Source organism: Mesoplodon densirostris, chromosome 5, assembly GCF_025265405.1.
Source record: "Mesoplodon densirostris isolate mMesDen1 chromosome 5, mMesDen1 primary haplotype, whole genome shotgun sequence".
In the NCBI taxonomy this organism is placed as follows: Eukaryota; Metazoa; Chordata; class Mammalia; order Artiodactyla; family Ziphiidae; genus Mesoplodon; species Mesoplodon densirostris.
Genome location: NC_082665.1, coordinates 127,607,502 through 127,624,511, shown reverse-complemented (window position 1 = coordinate 127,624,511; position 17,010 = coordinate 127,607,502). Strand labels below are relative to the sequence as shown.

The window sequence follows — 17,010 nt, the reverse complement described above, 5'->3', positions numbered from 1 at the left end:
AAAAAAGTGAAAACTGAGCTAGTTACACAAAAAGTAAGCAAAAACACTGCTTTTATAAATAACTAAGACAACATCATATCTGGTATACTATGGGAGTGTCTAATTTGTCCATTTATTGAGTGTTTATTATGTGAAAACCTTTTTACCGGGTTCTCTTGGTTAATGGATATGAAAGCAGTGGAGCATTTTCCCATGCTTTTAAGGGCCTTGTTTCTAAGTAGCAGAGCTGGGTGCAAATAAGGGTTGTTAAATGCATGTCTAAAGCAGCACAGGAAATCCTCCATCTTCCTTGTAGTCCATTGTTATAGATAAAAGAGGCTTTCTGGATACCTGAAAATTCTCATGTGCTGGTATGTCAAGGGTTACTGCCATATCATTTCCACATGTTTATCTCCCCATCAAACCCAGCCAGTGCTCCGCTTACTGGTTCTCAGGGTCTGCAGAGCTCTTTCCTGAGCTGTCTTTGGACATCAAGTCCATCCCCACTGGTGCTGTGTGGCTTGCCTCCCCTTCTGTTCCCACTTCATAGCTCTTTCTCAGAGGACCTTTCTGATGCTAAAAGCAAAGTTCTCTTCTCCTCTGTTTCCTTTGTCTCTACTTTCACCTCTGCAATTTGGACTTGTGATGCATTACTGATGAATCAACAAATTACTTTCTACCAGGGAGCTAACAGAAATGACACAAATTTTACTCATTTGGGGCATTCCTTGGTCACCTGATAGCATGGATGCCATTCTGGGTGCTTACTGTTTGTTGATATGCTGATAAAGTAAACCAAAGATTTCATTTCAAAGACAAAATAAAATTAAGAGTGACATGGAAAATACATAGTATATATTAGGTCATGGTAATAAAAGGTTAATTTGACATTTAGAGGACTTAAAAAAAGAGAGAACATGGAGGCACTTGATGCCAATTATACCCTTCAGGTGTAGAGATTCAAAACAACTTTCTTTCCTTAGGACACACAGAGTTGGACTATAATGCCATTTTACTGAATGTTATAAATAAACACATCAAAAAACACCTTTGCATTTTGCTGTTTGTATGGAGCCTGAGCACTTTCCTGCCCATGTATCTATAAGCTGGAATCATCTGAACTTGTCAATGAGAAGGTAACTAAACTATCACTGGCAGTCACATGGGTTTGCTAAGGGTCTAGTCTAACACTATTAAATCTCATCTCATGGGCATTCTGGAAAATTGAACTTTAAGGTATTGAAATTTATTTTATAGAAAGGTGAATTTTGCAGACTCTACCAGGATAGACTTCCCTATAAAATGAATATCTCTGAAACTTCCTTTGTACTGTTTAGACAGTTAATCTGACAGCTTGAATTGAGGCTTAAAAATAGCCATATTTTGTACCTATAATACTCCTTATGAAAATCTATCCTAAGGAAATAACCTTAAGATAGATTTTAAAAGATTACCAAGTAGGATGTTCATTACAAAATAATTATATAGGGAAAAAAAAGAAAATAATCCAATGTCTAATATTAGATAAGTGGTTAAATATATAACGTTCATGTATTGTAAGCCTATGCTGTCATTAAAAATCATGTGCATTTTTAAAAGTATATATGATTCCAAGGAAAGTTCTATACAAAATCACTTTAACTAAGTTATCCAAACTTTTAAAAATACACATATACAAATAGAAAATAAAAGACTGGTACATGATGACCACCATTAATATTTTGATATGCTTCTCCTTGATGGAATTCTGGGTTTTTTTCCACTTTAAATAAATTTCCCCAATTTTCCTGATGACCTAAAGAATGATTGATTTAATTTTAAAAAGTCATTTGCCAGTTTTCTTGCTCACCTACCTTTCCTTTATGCCAGTACCTAACTTAAGAGCCACCTAAAAATGGGAGTTGTAAAGATGATGAGGAATTAAAGGGAAGGCTAGCCTCTATTCACTCTGCACCACATATTATTTTGATTTTTGCAGATACAATATCTTGACCTAAGGCAATCAAAAGCAAACAAATTTAAAAAGCAAACAAAATCAATATTTCTAGGAGCATGATGACTTGCTGCATTTAAACTGTGGTTGGAGAACAGTTTCACATTTCAGGAATCATGGAAGCTTCAAATGAATGTCATTACCAGTGTTGACCTTTTAAAAGTGATGGGAAGAAAATAGTCCATTTAAGGTACAGAAGTAGCTTTGCAATGGCCCTACTGTGCAATCACAGGGGAAGACACGAGCCTTGTGAGATATTTACACATTGTTGGAACCTGAGGTATTCAAACCTGACATCACAAAGTCACTGTCATTCATTGTAGCATCCTGGTTCCGGGTACTCTGCTGAGCAGAAAGGAGCATTACAAGAAAACAAGGGGAAGGGAGATTTGAAAGACTCAAATTAAAATCCGAGTTTAGAAAAGACGGCATTAACAAAATAGAAAAATTAACGGTACTATGAGAGATTCCTATGTCACTGGAATTCAGCTAGCTCAGTGGATTAGTGGATTTCTGGCTAAATCCCCATAGCTCTAAGGACTTAGTTAGAAATCCACTTTCTACCTGCCAGTAACTTCAATTAGTGTTTGCTTTGTGAGCTGGGAAAGTAACTTAACCTTTCTGAGTCTCAGTTTGTTTTCTCTAAAACGGGCATGATAATAGCACCTAAACTCTTGGGTGGCTAAGAGCAGGTAAATAATTTATCACAATATGTACCATGTTTAAAAAATAAAATAAGTATCAGTTCTCCTAAAAGTCGCTATTTTTAGATTATTCATGCACATTTGATCTCTCAAAAATATAAATGCTTGAAAATTAAGAGTAGTACATCTCTCCTTAATTGTAGCTGTACTTGAAGGAAAAACAGCTACCTTTACAGGCTGTTCAAGCTTTAAGATCTTATAAAATGATCTAATAGCTATTTAATTATGACTGACAAGCTGCTACTAGATGCAGGAGGTTACATTGTACAAACGTTCCACTCTACGTGATGATGAATAGTAACCCCAGAGTCAAAGCTATTAACTGAAGTTTTTCACCCAATCTCAGCACAATTTTAACCACATGTGTTTGGTGTATGTGTGTATGTGCATGTGTGTAAGGCATGCATGAGTGTGTATATTTAACTTTCCTATCTTTACTAGCTGCTGTGGAGAGACTACACTGAAATAATAATGCTAATGACACAGTGATTTTTCTGAGAGGTTGGGTATTTCTCCAAATGCTCACATATCTTCTGTTTCTTTCCTTCCCCTAGGGACAGGACATAGGTGGGTCTTAGCTTGCCAGAGATAATATGGAGAATGTCTTTTTACTGGATTTTTACTTACTGTCGTTATTGGGAGAAACTTTTTTGAATTTCTTCTCCTCCTAACCCATCTGCCACTCAATCCTGAGTCAAGCCAACCACACCTGATATTTTTTGTCCTCCCAGGCAAGATGAAGTACTTCCATATCAGTGAATAGGTAGAAACAGTTTTCTGATCCATTCTGGTTACCACTAACAAACGCCAGCTCAAATCACATAGGATATTAACCAGAGTGAGTCAAGGGGCCTTCAAGAAAGTCAGGATGAAGGATTTCCCTGGTGTCGCAGTGGTTGAGAGTCCGCCTGCCAATGCAGAGGACGTGGGTTCGTGCCCCGGTCCGGGAGGATCCCACATGCCGTGAAGTGGCTGGGCCCATGAGCCATGGCCACTGAGCCTGCATGTCCAGAGCCTGTGCTCTGCAACGGGAGAGGCCACAGCAGTGAGAGGCCCGCGTACCACACACATAAAAATTAAAGTCAGGATGAGAATTTGTCTCCTACTGACTGCAACTTAGACATTCCTAAGCCACAGTGGCCCCAGGAAAGATTCTCAGATTGACTATAGAGGTTGCATGGGAAAAAAATATTTTGATAAAATTACCTGTTTGGATAGAGAAGGTTGGGTAACCCTCTACTCACATAGTGTCACAAAAGCTTCGAATTTGTAGGAAGTTGGTATAAATGAAGGTAGGACACAACAATGTGTATGTGTGTGTGTGTGTGTATACTCATTCATTCATTAAGTTTGTAGGTATGTATTGCTCACCAGAAAATTGTTTGCCCTCCTCTCATTTATGGTATCTTCATACAAAGCAGAAAGCATTAGGTCACTATATTGCAGGGGACATGGGTGAAAGTGAATCCCAGGGCAACCTCACTGCTACCACCACCACTACCTCATGGATCTCTGACTCCATATTTCAGCCTCTCCCGTCTTCTCACAAAACGTTGACTATTTTCTCTCTCCTTAATATGTTGAGATATGGACATTTTCATTGCTGTGCATAGGAAAATGAGATTCAAAGTGGGAACCTAAGTGGTAAAAATATGCATTTTTAAATATTGGACTCAGTAAAGGTATCATCATTTTACAAGAGAGAAACATATGGCTCTAAATCTGTTCCATATGTGCATTACCTCTTATTGAAGACATGAGTGATTGACACGGAGCTGGAGAACCCTCAGCATCTTTTCTTCATTGATATGGAATGATTCTGAGAGGCTGGCCCAAGAACCAGAAGTTAAGAATTTCTCTTTTTTTCTATGCTTCCAGAACTGGTAACAATCTAATAAATACAATTAGGAAGGTGAAACCCCTAAATCAGAATTTAGAAAAACAGAATGGCAGAAAGGACATCAATGATTACAAGAGAACATTTCATAGCAAAAACATATGGCTAAATGAGAAAAGTAAAGAATACTTATCAACTCCAAGGAGAAGGAAATTGTGAGCAAAGTTTTTGAAAGCAAACTGCCATCCTGAACTTTAGTGTTAAAAAAAAAAAGCAAATCTTGAAAAGTAGAATTACATTAGTTATGTGGGACAGCCAAAAGATGTGACTGGTTTAATAAAAAGAAGGGTTTCTTTACAGTGTATCTGCTTAACCGAATCCCCCATTTTTTACTCATTTGTTTATATTTGAAATTTCAGAGCCAATCAGTGTGAACTTTGCTGTTCTAATAGGTTTTTTTTTTTTCCAGAGTCATTAAGATCTCTATACAATTACTCTCCCTCTTTGATCCTAAACCCCATAGCCAGGAAAGCTTGTTTGTATTCTATTTAGAAAGTGGGCATTTAATTAGTGCCACTTCTGTAAACACACCATGTTTAAACTGATTACACTTGTTACACCTCACCTCCAACTACACCTGTAGCAAGTAAATCATTCTTCCTCATCAGCTATCATTTATATCTTATTAGCATCAAGAGGTAATGAAAAGAAGTCACACCCATTTAATTTCATCTCAGGACTTTTGAGTTTAGTTCCTGTACTGATGGTGCTTATTTGTAAAACAGGACATTATAAAAAGATGAGTGATTAAGTAATGTTATATAAGGTGATCAGAGCACATTGTTACAGTTTTCTATGTCATAAGCATATTTCAAGAATAATCCCTGGAAGAACTGCATTCAAACTCGGCATCACATCTTGTTGTGTTATTGTATCATTTCTTGGAGGAGATTACTAGCTAAGATTTTCCCCCTCTTTTTTATTTCTTTTTTTCTAAATATTCCTGGCAGGTACTAAGCACAAAACAATGCTAGAAGCTCGGAACGGAAGTGGGACTATCAAAGCCTTCCCTAGGGTAGGTGTGAAAGGCAAAGGACCAGTGAATAAGGGGAATACAGGCCTGCAGAACAAAACGTTTCACTGTGAAATCTGTGATGTGCATGTCAACTCAGAAACACAACTTAAACAGGTAGGTGGTACCCATTCTAGAAGTGAAAACAGATGGGGTCACGCACGAGTAGAATGTGTGCTTCCTCTGTTCCCTTTCTTTTCTGTTTTTCTCTCCCATCCATACATCCACCATCCATCCATCCATCCATCCATCCGTCCATCCATCCATCCATCCATCCACTTAGCTTCTTATTCACTCTTCTTATTTATTTATGCATATTTTGGTTGCTTAAAGGAATACTAAAATGTAATGGCTTCTAAGATCTTTCCGAAAGTGCCTGAAGTGAGCCTGTGCTATTTTTATATATGAAGAGTGGGAGGAAGGGGGGTAGTAGATCTTTTCTTTACCAGGTTTCCCACTCAAAAGTGTTGATTGTCTTTAAAGGTCAAATTTCAATGTTCCATTTTTACTTGTTTAGATATTTACATGCTACCTCTGATTTTATGCTGTGCTCTTCTTTTATTTTATGTACTTTATTACATGGTGGTGTACTGTATTTCTAAATCCTGCAGCCACCTGCTAACAAGATGACTAATCCTGTTGCATTCACTTTTATTCTGAATAGCCTTCCAAAGAGATCAGTTCTACGTTTCTAGTTGAAGTCCCAGCCTTCATATTGTGTTGTGTTTTATATGCATACATACATTCTTGCACTGATTTTTACACACCTTAGTTATTTATCTTTAGAATTTAAGGGGTTGACATTTGGCTGTACAAATGTGAGGATAAATATTAGTATGGAAATAAATTCATGCCTGCCTGGCAATCTTTGTTTATTTGCACATAAAATTCCTTCAGACATTTCTTTCCTTTGTAAACGTCCATAAAACGAGATCTGTGCAGTAATAAGGAAAAGGCTGGGAAAAAGAAGACCCTGCTATTTGTTTAAAATAGACTAATATGGCTAGCACAAAGGTATCTCTCCTCAAAGCATCAGCATCTGAGGACAAAAGTGCACGCTCTTTTATTTTTATCTTTCTTCAACTTGCATGAAATAATTAATATCCTGCCCCAGGTTAAAACAATATTTATGAGGGGTTTGGGGGATAATTTTTTTAAAGCTGTCATTTTTAATTGCTTTTAATAGCATATTAGCAGTAGAAGGCACAAAGACAGAGCTGCTGGGAAGCCCCCGAAACCTAAATACAGTCCTTACAACAAACTGCAGAAGGCAGCACAACCGCTGGGGGTGAGTGTCCTTTTTGCTTCCCAATAGAGAGTAACCTTTCTTTCTTTTTAAAAAAATAAATTTATTTATTTGTTTATATTTTATTTTTTGGCTGCGTTGGGTCTTCATTGCTGCACACAGGCTTTCTCTAGTTGTGGTGAGCGGGGGCTACTCCTGGTTGCAGAGCGTGGGCTTCTCAGTGTGGTGGCCTCTCTTATTGTGGAGCATGGGCTCTAGGTGTCCGGGCTTCAGTAGTTGTGGAACGCAGGCTCAGTAGTTGTGGCACATGGACTTCATTGCTCCACGGCATGTGGGATCTTCCCGGACCAGGGTTCGAACCCGTGTCCCCTGCATTGGCAGGAGGGTCCTTAACCACTGTACCACTAGGGAAGCCTGAGAATAGCCTTTCATGTCCTGCAGTCTACTCGCTGAACTTGGATTCTTTTTTTGTCAGTTACTAAATGAAATGAATGGAAGATACCTAAGTAAAGACAAACAATTGATTTGAAAGTCCAACTCCTACTCCATCAACAGAATCATTGGTTTCATGAGTTGTTTGAGTGTCTTGTTACCATTAGCCAAAGTTCGGCATCTTATTTTTTTAGTTGGGCACAGGTTTACAACAGAGCATGGGGATGGGAGGAAAACCAAACTCTTTTGTGTCAGGTTGGTAATCACATGAAACCTGGACTTGAGGTTAGTGGATACTATTAGGAAAAGGTCGGTGAAAACAAATTCTTACATCTCCTTTTTAAGGTCTTCAGGAGACAAAGCACCAGTATTGTTGATTCCCTCAACAATTTTGTCTTTTGAATAACACACTTTCAAAGGCATGGCTCCTTTTTAAAAATTATTCACCTAAGGACACTATCTAAGGCCTGGGAAATATTTCCTGAGATATGCCCTCTTGTTTTAGATTAATAAACATATTAGTACTGATGTCTTGACCTAGAATTTTTGTAGGATTTTAGGGGATGTCTGTAAACCTCCTGACATTTTAAGTTAATATTTATAAGCATATGCTTTTGTTCTGGTTGAAGTGACCATAGCTTACATCTAAGAGACCCAGGGCTCTGCATTGTTTAGCTGTAATAAACCATAACTGTGTGCATAAAAAAATTAAGATGAAGAACAATTGATCTACAGTATGTGCTGAATTATGCATTTTGAAATCTGTTTTCTTCAAAATAGATTTTATGAATAATCAATGCTACTGTGTGCTGCTGACACATGAAAATACAGTTAAAGGAAAACTGCAGTCATCCATTACGAGACCTCAGAATGAGTTGACCCAATTAATTTAGTAGCATCACCCATTTTTATGCAAATGAAGTCATTTTACTCTCTTGCATAGAATCAATTTTAGCTGCATTGAGTGGCTGTGAATTCTGCATGGAGCTGATGTTTCAGCACCACTAGTCATAACCTGAGTGCTCTTTCTGACCTGCGTAGATGAAGCTTTCAACAATCAAGTGAATGGTTCTTAAATAAACAGAGAAGTCAAATTGTGTTAATGTTAGCTTCCAAACCTCCTGTTTAACTGTCACTGTTACGATTTCCATAAATGAGACCATTTCCTTCCTGAGAACAGCCATCTTACTAATGCTACTAGTCAGAGAATGAACTGATTTTATATAGTAAGTTTGAGAGAATGTTGCTACCAATGAAAGCAAAACACATCAAACTTTTGGGGAAGATAAGTTTTCTTTGCTTTTTTATTGAAAATGGAATTTCATTATTTTTATAATGTCTCTTGATTTGTACTCACACCTTACTATGCTACTCACTTGACATACTTGCATAGTTTAATAGTAGCTGACAGCATTAATTAATCTCTCTTTAAAAAATGTCCATACCCTGCTAGTTAAAATGTGTGTAAAGAGTGCAGTAAAAATTTCCCTGTTTTTTCTCAAGATGAATACTTTCCTCACGAGGTATATTTATCACAAAAAAATAAAATAGAGAGCTGGAACCCATGGCTTGGGGTGTATTCCATCCACCATCACTAAACTGCCCTGGAGCCCGAAGGGAGGGTGGCCTCACTGAGGCTGCTGGCTCTGGAGGGGTCCCAGCAGCCAAAGCTGCAGCAGTCCTGGGGACCAAGGGCCGGATCATTCATCCTGGGGTAAGCCAACTGCCATGTCATGAGGACACTCAAGCAGCCCTAAGGAGAGATCCATGTAGCAATGAACTGAGGCCTCCTACCTAGCACAACATGACCGTGTGGATGACAGGCTCTTGGCACTCCAGCCAGGCATGAGGGCTGTACCTCTGAGGTGGGAGAGCCAAGTTCAGGACACTGGTCCACAAGAGACTGCCCAGCTCCACATAATATCAAATGGCGAAAATCTCCCAGAGGTCTCCATCTCAACACCAAGACCCAGCTCCACTCCATGACCAGCAAGCTACAGTGCTGGATACCCTATGCCAAAAAACTAGCAAGACAGGAATACAACCTCATCCTTTAGCAAAGAGGCAGCCTAAAATCATAAAAAAGCCACAGACACCCCAAAACACACCACCAGACAAGGACCTGTCCACAAGAAAGACAAGATCCAGCCTCATCCACCAGAACACAGGCACTAGTCTCCTCCACCAGGAATCCAACACAACCCACTGAACCAACCTTAGCCACTGGGGACAGACAGCAAAAACAATGGGAACTATGAACCTGCAGCCTGCAAAAAGGAGACCCCCAAACACAGTAAGATAAGCAAAATGAGAAGACAAAGAAACACACAGCAGACGAAGGAGCAAGGCGAAAAACCACCAGACCTAACAAATGAAGAGGAAATAAGCAGTCTACCTGAAAAAGAATTCAGAATAATGATAGTAAAGATGATCCAAAATCTTGGAAATAGAATGGAGAAAATACAAGAAACATTTAACAAGGACCTAGAAGAACTAAACAGCAAACAAAAAGTGATGAACAACACAATAAATGATATTAAAATTTTCCTAGAAGGGATAAATAGCAGAATAACTGAGGCAGAAGAATGGATAAGTGACCTGGAAGATAAAATAGTGGAAATGACTACTGCAGAGCAGAATATAGAAAAAAAGAATGAAAATAATTGAGAACAGTCTCAGAAACCTCTGGAACAACATTAAATGCACCAACATTCAAATTATATGGCTCCCAGAAGAAGAAGAGAAAAAGAAAGGTGCTGAGAAAATATTTGAAGAGATTATAGTTGAGAACTTCCTTAATATGGGAAAGGAAAAAATTAATCAATCCAGAAAGTGCAGAGAGTCCCATACAGGATAAATCCAAGGAGAAACGTGCCAAGACACATATTAATCAAACTGTCAAAAATTAAATACAAAGAAAAAATATTAAAAGCAGCAAGGGAAAAATAACACAAAAGGGAATCCCCATAAGGTGAACAGCTGATCTATCAGCAGAAACTCTGCAAGCCAGAAAGGAGTGGCAGGACATATTTAAAGTGATGAAAGGGAAAAACCTACAATCAAGATTACTCTGCCCAGCAAGGACCTGATGCAGATTTGATGGAGAAATTGAAACCTTTACAGACAAGCAAAGCTAACAGAATTCAGCATCACCAAGCCAGCATTACAACAATGCTAAAGGAACTTCTCTAAACAGAAAACACAAGAGAAGGAAAAGACCTACAATAACAAACCCAAAACAATTAGGAAAATGGTAATAGGAACATATGTGTCAATAATTACCTTAAATGTAAATGGATTAAATGCTCCCACCAAAAGACATAGACTGTCAGAATGGATACAAAAACAAGACCTGTATATATGCTGTCTACAAGAGACCCACCTCAGATCTAAGGACACATACAGACTGAAAGTGAGGGGATGGAAAAAGATATTTCATGCAAATGGAAATCAAAAGAAAGCTGGAGTAGCAATTCTCACATCAGACAACATAGACTTTAAAACAAAGACTATTATGAGAGACAAAGAAGGACATTACATAATGATCAAGGGATCAATCCAAGAAGAAGATATAACAATTGTAAATATTTATGCACCCAACATAGGAGCACCTCAATACATAAGGCAAATACTAAGAGCCATAAAAGGGGAAATCGACAGTAACACAATCATAGTAGGGGACTTTAACACCCCACTTTTACCATTGGACAGTAAATCGAAAATGAAAATAAATAAGGAAACAGAAGCTTTAAAAGATACATTAAATAAGATGGACTTAATTGATATTTATAGAACATTCCATCCAAAAACAACAGAATACACTTTCTTCTCAAGTGCTCATGGAACATTCTCCAGGGTAGATCATATCTTGGATCATGAAATGAGCCTTGGTAAATTTAAGAAAATTGAAATCAGCTCAAGTATCTTTTCTGACCACAATACTATGAGACTAAATATCAATTACAGGATAAAAGCTGTAAAAATAAAAACATATGGAAGCTAAACAATACACTACTTAATAGCCAAGAGATCACTGAAGAAATCAAAGAGGAAACCAAAAAATACCTAGAAACAAATGACAATGAAACACGATGACCCAAAACCTATAGGATGCAGCAAAAGCAGTTCTAAGAGGGGAGTTTATAGCAATACAATCTTACCTTAAGAAACAAGAAATATCTCAAATAAACAACATAACCTTACACCTAAAGCAATTAGAGAAAGAAGAACAAAAACCCCCAAAGTTAGCAGAAGGAAAGATATCATAAACATCAGATCAGACATAAATGAAAAAGAAATGAAGGAAACTGTAGCAAAGATCAATAAAACTAAAAGCTTGTTCTTTGAGAAGATAAACAAAAATGATAAACCATTAGCCAAACTTATCAAGAAAAAAAAGAAGACTCAAATCAATGGAATTAGAAATGAAAAAGGAGAAGTAACAATTGACACAGCAGAAATACAAAGGATCATGAGAGATTCAAGCATCTATATGCCAATAAAATGGACAACCTGGAAGAAATGGACAAATTCGTAGAAATGCACAGCCTTCCGAGACTGAACCAGGAAGAAATAGAAAATATGAAGAGACCAATCACAAGCACTGAAATTAAAAATATAATTAAAAATCTTCCAACAAACAAAAGCCCAGGACTAGATAGCTTCACAGGCGGATTCTGTCAAACATTTAGAGAAGAGCTAACAACTATCCTTCTCAAACTCTTCCAAAATATAGCAGACAGAGGAATGGTCCCAAACTCATTCTATGAGGCCACCATCACCTTGATACCAAAACCATACAAAGATGTCACAAAGAAAGAAATCTATAGGCCAATATCACTGACGAACATAGATGCAAAAATCCTCAACAGAACACTAGTAAACAGAATTCAACAGCACATTAAAAGGATCATACACCATGATCAAGTGGGGTTTATCCCAGGAATGCAAGTATTCTTCAATATATGCAAACCAATCAATTCTCAGTACATGCAAATCAATCAATGTGATACACCTTATTAACAAATTGAAGGAGAAAAAAATATGATCATCTCAATAGATGAAGAGAAAGCTTTTGACAAAGTTCAACACCCATTTATGATAAAAACCCTCCACAAAGTAGGCTTAGAGGGAACTTTCCTCAACATAATAAACGTCATATATGACAAACCCACAGCTAACATTGTCCTCAATGGTGAAAAACTGAAACCATTTCCACTAAGATCAGGAACAAGACAAGGCTGCCCACTCTCACCACTATTATTCAACATAGTTTTAGAAGTTTTAGCCACAGCAATCATGACATGACACTATACATAGAGAATCCTAAAGATGCTACCAGAAAACTACTAGAGCTAATCAATGAATTTGGTAAACTAGCAGGATACAAAATTAGTGCACAGAAATCTCTGGCATTCTTATACACTAATGATGAAAAACTGGAAAGTGAAATTAAGAAAACACTCCCATTTACCATTGCAACAAAAAGAATAAAATATCTAGGAGTTAACCTACCTAAGGAGAAAAAAGACCTGTATGCAGAAAACTATAAGACACTGATGAAAGAAATTAAAGATGATACAAACAGATGGAGCGATATACCATGTCCTTGGATTGGAAGAAGCAACATTGTGAAAATGACTCTACTACCCAAAGCAATCTACAGATTTAATGCAATCCCTATCAAACTACCACTGGCATTTTTCACAGAAGTAGAACAAAAAATTTCACAATTTGTATGGAAACACAAAAGACCCCGAATAGTGAAAGTAATCTTGAGAAAGAAAAACGGAGCTGGAGGAATCAGGCTCCCCGACTTCAGACTATACTACAAAGATACTGTAATCAAGACAGTATAGTACTGGCACAAAAACAGAAATATAGATCAATGGAACAGGATAGAAAACCCAGAGATAAACCTATGCACATATGGACACCTTATCTTTGATAAAAGAGGCAAGAATATACAGTGGAGAAAAGACAGCCTCTTCAATAAGTGATGCTGGGAAAACTGGACAGCTACATGTAAAATAATGAAATTAGAACACTCCTTAACACCATACACAAAAATAAACTCAAAATGGATTTAAGACCTAAGTGTAAGACCAGACACTATCAAACTCTTAGAGGAAAACATGGACAGAACACTCTCTGACATAAATCACAGCAAGATCCTTTTTGAACCATCTCCAAGAGAAATGGAAATAAAAACAAAAATATACAAATGGGACCTAATGAAACTTAAAAGCTTTTGCACAACAAAGGAAACTATAAACAAAAGGAAAAGGCAACCCTCAGAATGGGAGACAATATTTGCAAATGAAGCAATTTACAAAGGATTATTCTTCAGAATTTACAAGCAACTCATGCAGCTCAATATCAAAAAAAAAAAAAAAACAAACAACCCAATCCAAAAATGGGGAGAATACATAAATAGACATTTCTCCAAAGAAGATATTCAGATTGCCAACAAACACATGAAAGAATGCTCAACATCATTAATCACTAGAGAAATGCAAATCAAAACTACAATGAGATATCATCTCACACTGTTCAGAATGGCCATCATCAAAAAATCTACAAACAATAAATGTTAGAGAGGGTGTGGAGAAAAGGGAACCCACTTGCACTGTTGGTGGGAATGTAAATGGATACAGCCACTATGGAGAACAGTATGGAGGTTGCTTAAAAAATTAAAAATATAACTACCATATGACCCAGCAATCCCACTACTGGGCATATACCCTGAAAAACCATAATTCAAAAAGGGTCATGTACCACAATGTTCATTGCAGCTCTATTTACAATAGCCAGGACATGGAAGCAGCCTAACTGTCCATCAACAAGTGCATGGATAAAGAACATATGTCACATATATCCAATGGAATATTACTCAGCCATAAGAAGAAACGAAATTGAGTTATTTTTAGTGAGGTGGATGGACCTATAGTCTGTCATACAGAGTGAAGTAAGTCAGAAAGAGAAAAACAAATAACATATGCTAACACATATATATGGAATCTAAAAAAAAAAAAAAAAAAAAAAAGGTCATGAAAGACCTAGGGTCAAGACGGGAATAAAGACGCAGATCTACTGGAGAATGGACTTGAGTATAGTGGGCGGGGGAAGGGTAAGCTGGACAAAGTGAGAGAGTGGCATGGACATATACACACTACCAAATATAAAATAGATAGCTAGTGTGAAGCAGCCACATAGCACAGGGAGATCAGCTCCATGCTCTGTGACCACCTAGAGGGGTGGGATAAAGAGGGTAGGAGGCAGGGAGATGCAAGAGGGAAGAGATATGGGGACCTATGAATATGTATAACCGATTCACTTTGCTATAAAGCAGAAAGAAACACACCATTGTAAAGCAATTATACTCCAATAAAGATGTTAAAAAAATAAAATAAAGTACTTTCCTGGAGGACTTTGTAACATCCTAGGTCAAGCCATTTTCTGGGATATTCAAATTTCTCCAAAAGGAAAGATGTTCTACACTTTACATTATTTTTTAAATTTTATTTTATGGAAATACAGTTGATTTACAATGGTGTGTTAATTTCTGCTGTACAGCAAAGTGATTCAGTTATACATACATATATATATATATATATATATATATATATATATATATATATATATATATATATATATTCTTTTTCATGTTCTTTTCCATTTTGGTTTATCTCAGGATATTGAATATAGGTTTCCCACTTTGCATGATTTTTATCATCAGTTCCCAGGTGTGAGTTTATCTTTGTAGTTGTTGACTGCTGTATTTTAAAAGCTACTCACCCTTTTGGATTCTCATTGTAGATTCTAAGACTCTTGTTCATCTACTCTTTTTTTTTTCCCCTTCCCTTGCAGGTAAAATTAGTATTTTCAAAAGAACCTTCAAAGCCTTTGGCTCCACGAATTCTACCAAACCCTCTGGCAGCTGCTGCAGCTGCTGCAGCTGTGGCAGTGAATTCCCCCTTCAGCCTCCGAACTGCTCCAGCAGCCACACTGTTCCAGACTTCTGCAGTCCCTCCAGCCCTCCTGCGGCCAGCTCCTGGACCCATTCGGACGGCCCACACTCCTGTGCTGTTTGCTCCTTACTGAATTCCAAATGGGAGTAACTGTACTGCAATAATTTTTCAAAAAACACAAAACAAAAAGAGAACTATGCAGTGTTTATTTATAGTTTAAAGTATACCTGAAGAGCCAGGACTTTTGATAGTGAATTAAAAAGATTACTAAAAAAAAAAAAAAAAAAAAAAAAAAGGAGCGAGGTTTAGGGGTGGGAGGGAGGGGTGGTATTTTCTCCAAATTAAAGCATTCCTCTTGAACATTGAGTGTTTTAGAAGTGAGCTCCAGCATTGACTTGTAGTGGTATCTAGAACTTCTGAAGCCTTTGTGACTGTGCTTTTGGGCACTTGTTTCCCCCTGCATTGTCTTTTCTGCTTTATGAGACAGCTATACATTGTCTAAGGGCATTAACTGGTTCCAATGTATATATAATAATTTACTCTGTAGATTAAAATAATACAAAAAAAAAAGAAAAAGAAAAAAAAAACAAAAGCAACACTGTGAATAGTAGTACCCGTGCTGTTCCTCTTGCTATGACAGCAATTCCTGGGTATTTATCCCAACAAAAGTAGATACAGTAGATGTCTTGTAAAAACAATAGTGCTGTGTCTCAATCTATGCCACTAGGTTTTCAAGAATTGCAAAAGGTAGAACGAACAACAATTTCATGCCTGTAAGCAGTCAAAAACTAAACACCACCGGATGGTGTGGGGAAGGTCCCTGGTTCACATTCTCCCGTCCTACCCAGTTTGGAGATGACTTTAAGTTCAGAATAAAAGAACAGGGCTAAGCATAGAGGTGGGAGAGATTAATAAAAATGGTTTCTTACGAAGTACTTTTCCCTCCCCCTGGAACGGTGTTGCTGGAAATAAGAAGTGTTTGTAAAGCACCTATATCTGAAAACAGGTAAACCAATGCATCATGGGTGTTCAGAAAGAAATCAGTAGAACAATTCTGTTTCAAGGATAATGGATGATCCTAACCTAGCATGATAATGCAAAGTAAAGATTTTTCATGTTAGTGCATATCCAATAAAAACAAAGAATGTTGCATCTCTGCAATATTCCCTTTATATCATACCAGTAGGGTTGTCTCTTCAGCAAAGGTTTCTGCTTTGACTATGATGGTAGACATTAGCTATTGTTGTGGGGGGGTGGGGGTTTTTGTTTTTTTAGATTTCCTACTGACATGATATAAACAATTAATATATATTTAAATATTAGTAAAACAAGAAAAATTAATCTGCATTAATTTCAGACCAAGGATGTAGAGTTAAAAAAATACTGGTAAGATGCATTTGACCATCATTTCTCTAGTGGAGTTGTGAAACACTGACAGCCTTCAATATTCACCATAAGGCTGAAAGGAGTTGATGTTTTACCTTTAAAACAAGATTTTTCAGGGGTATATATAAATATATGTATATTGTATATATGTTAGAAAGATTAAGAGAATAACTTATAAAAAGAAAATCTATATAAAATAATTATATAACCATCCCGTGTTACATGTTATCATTAAGTTGGTAACAAATGGCATAAAAATAGCTGTGCCTTTAATTTGTGATAAAGGCTATTTGCTTTTTCCCATAGAAAGCTAACATATACCTATCATTATGATGGGGTTCGATGCAGCCAGTCTGTTGCATTAATAAGAATAATGACACTCAAACTTAGA

At 37.1% G+C, this 17,010-nt stretch overlaps 1 protein-coding gene across 1 annotated transcript in view; it reads left to right on the top strand.

Moving 5' to 3' along the window:
• The window catches only part of ZNF385D (zinc finger protein 385D), a 953,368-nt gene extending 938,002 nt beyond the window's left edge, over positions 1–15,366 (top strand). The window contains exons 7-9 of the mRNA XM_060100174.1: positions 5,524–5,702; positions 6,772–6,873; positions 15,133–15,366. Coding sequence (XP_059956157.1) covers positions 5,524–5,702; positions 6,772–6,873; positions 15,133–15,366 — 515 coding nt within the window. The remainder of the gene's footprint in view (positions 1–5,523; positions 5,703–6,771; positions 6,874–15,132) is intronic.
• Positions 15,367–17,010: the final 1,644 nt, after the last annotated feature.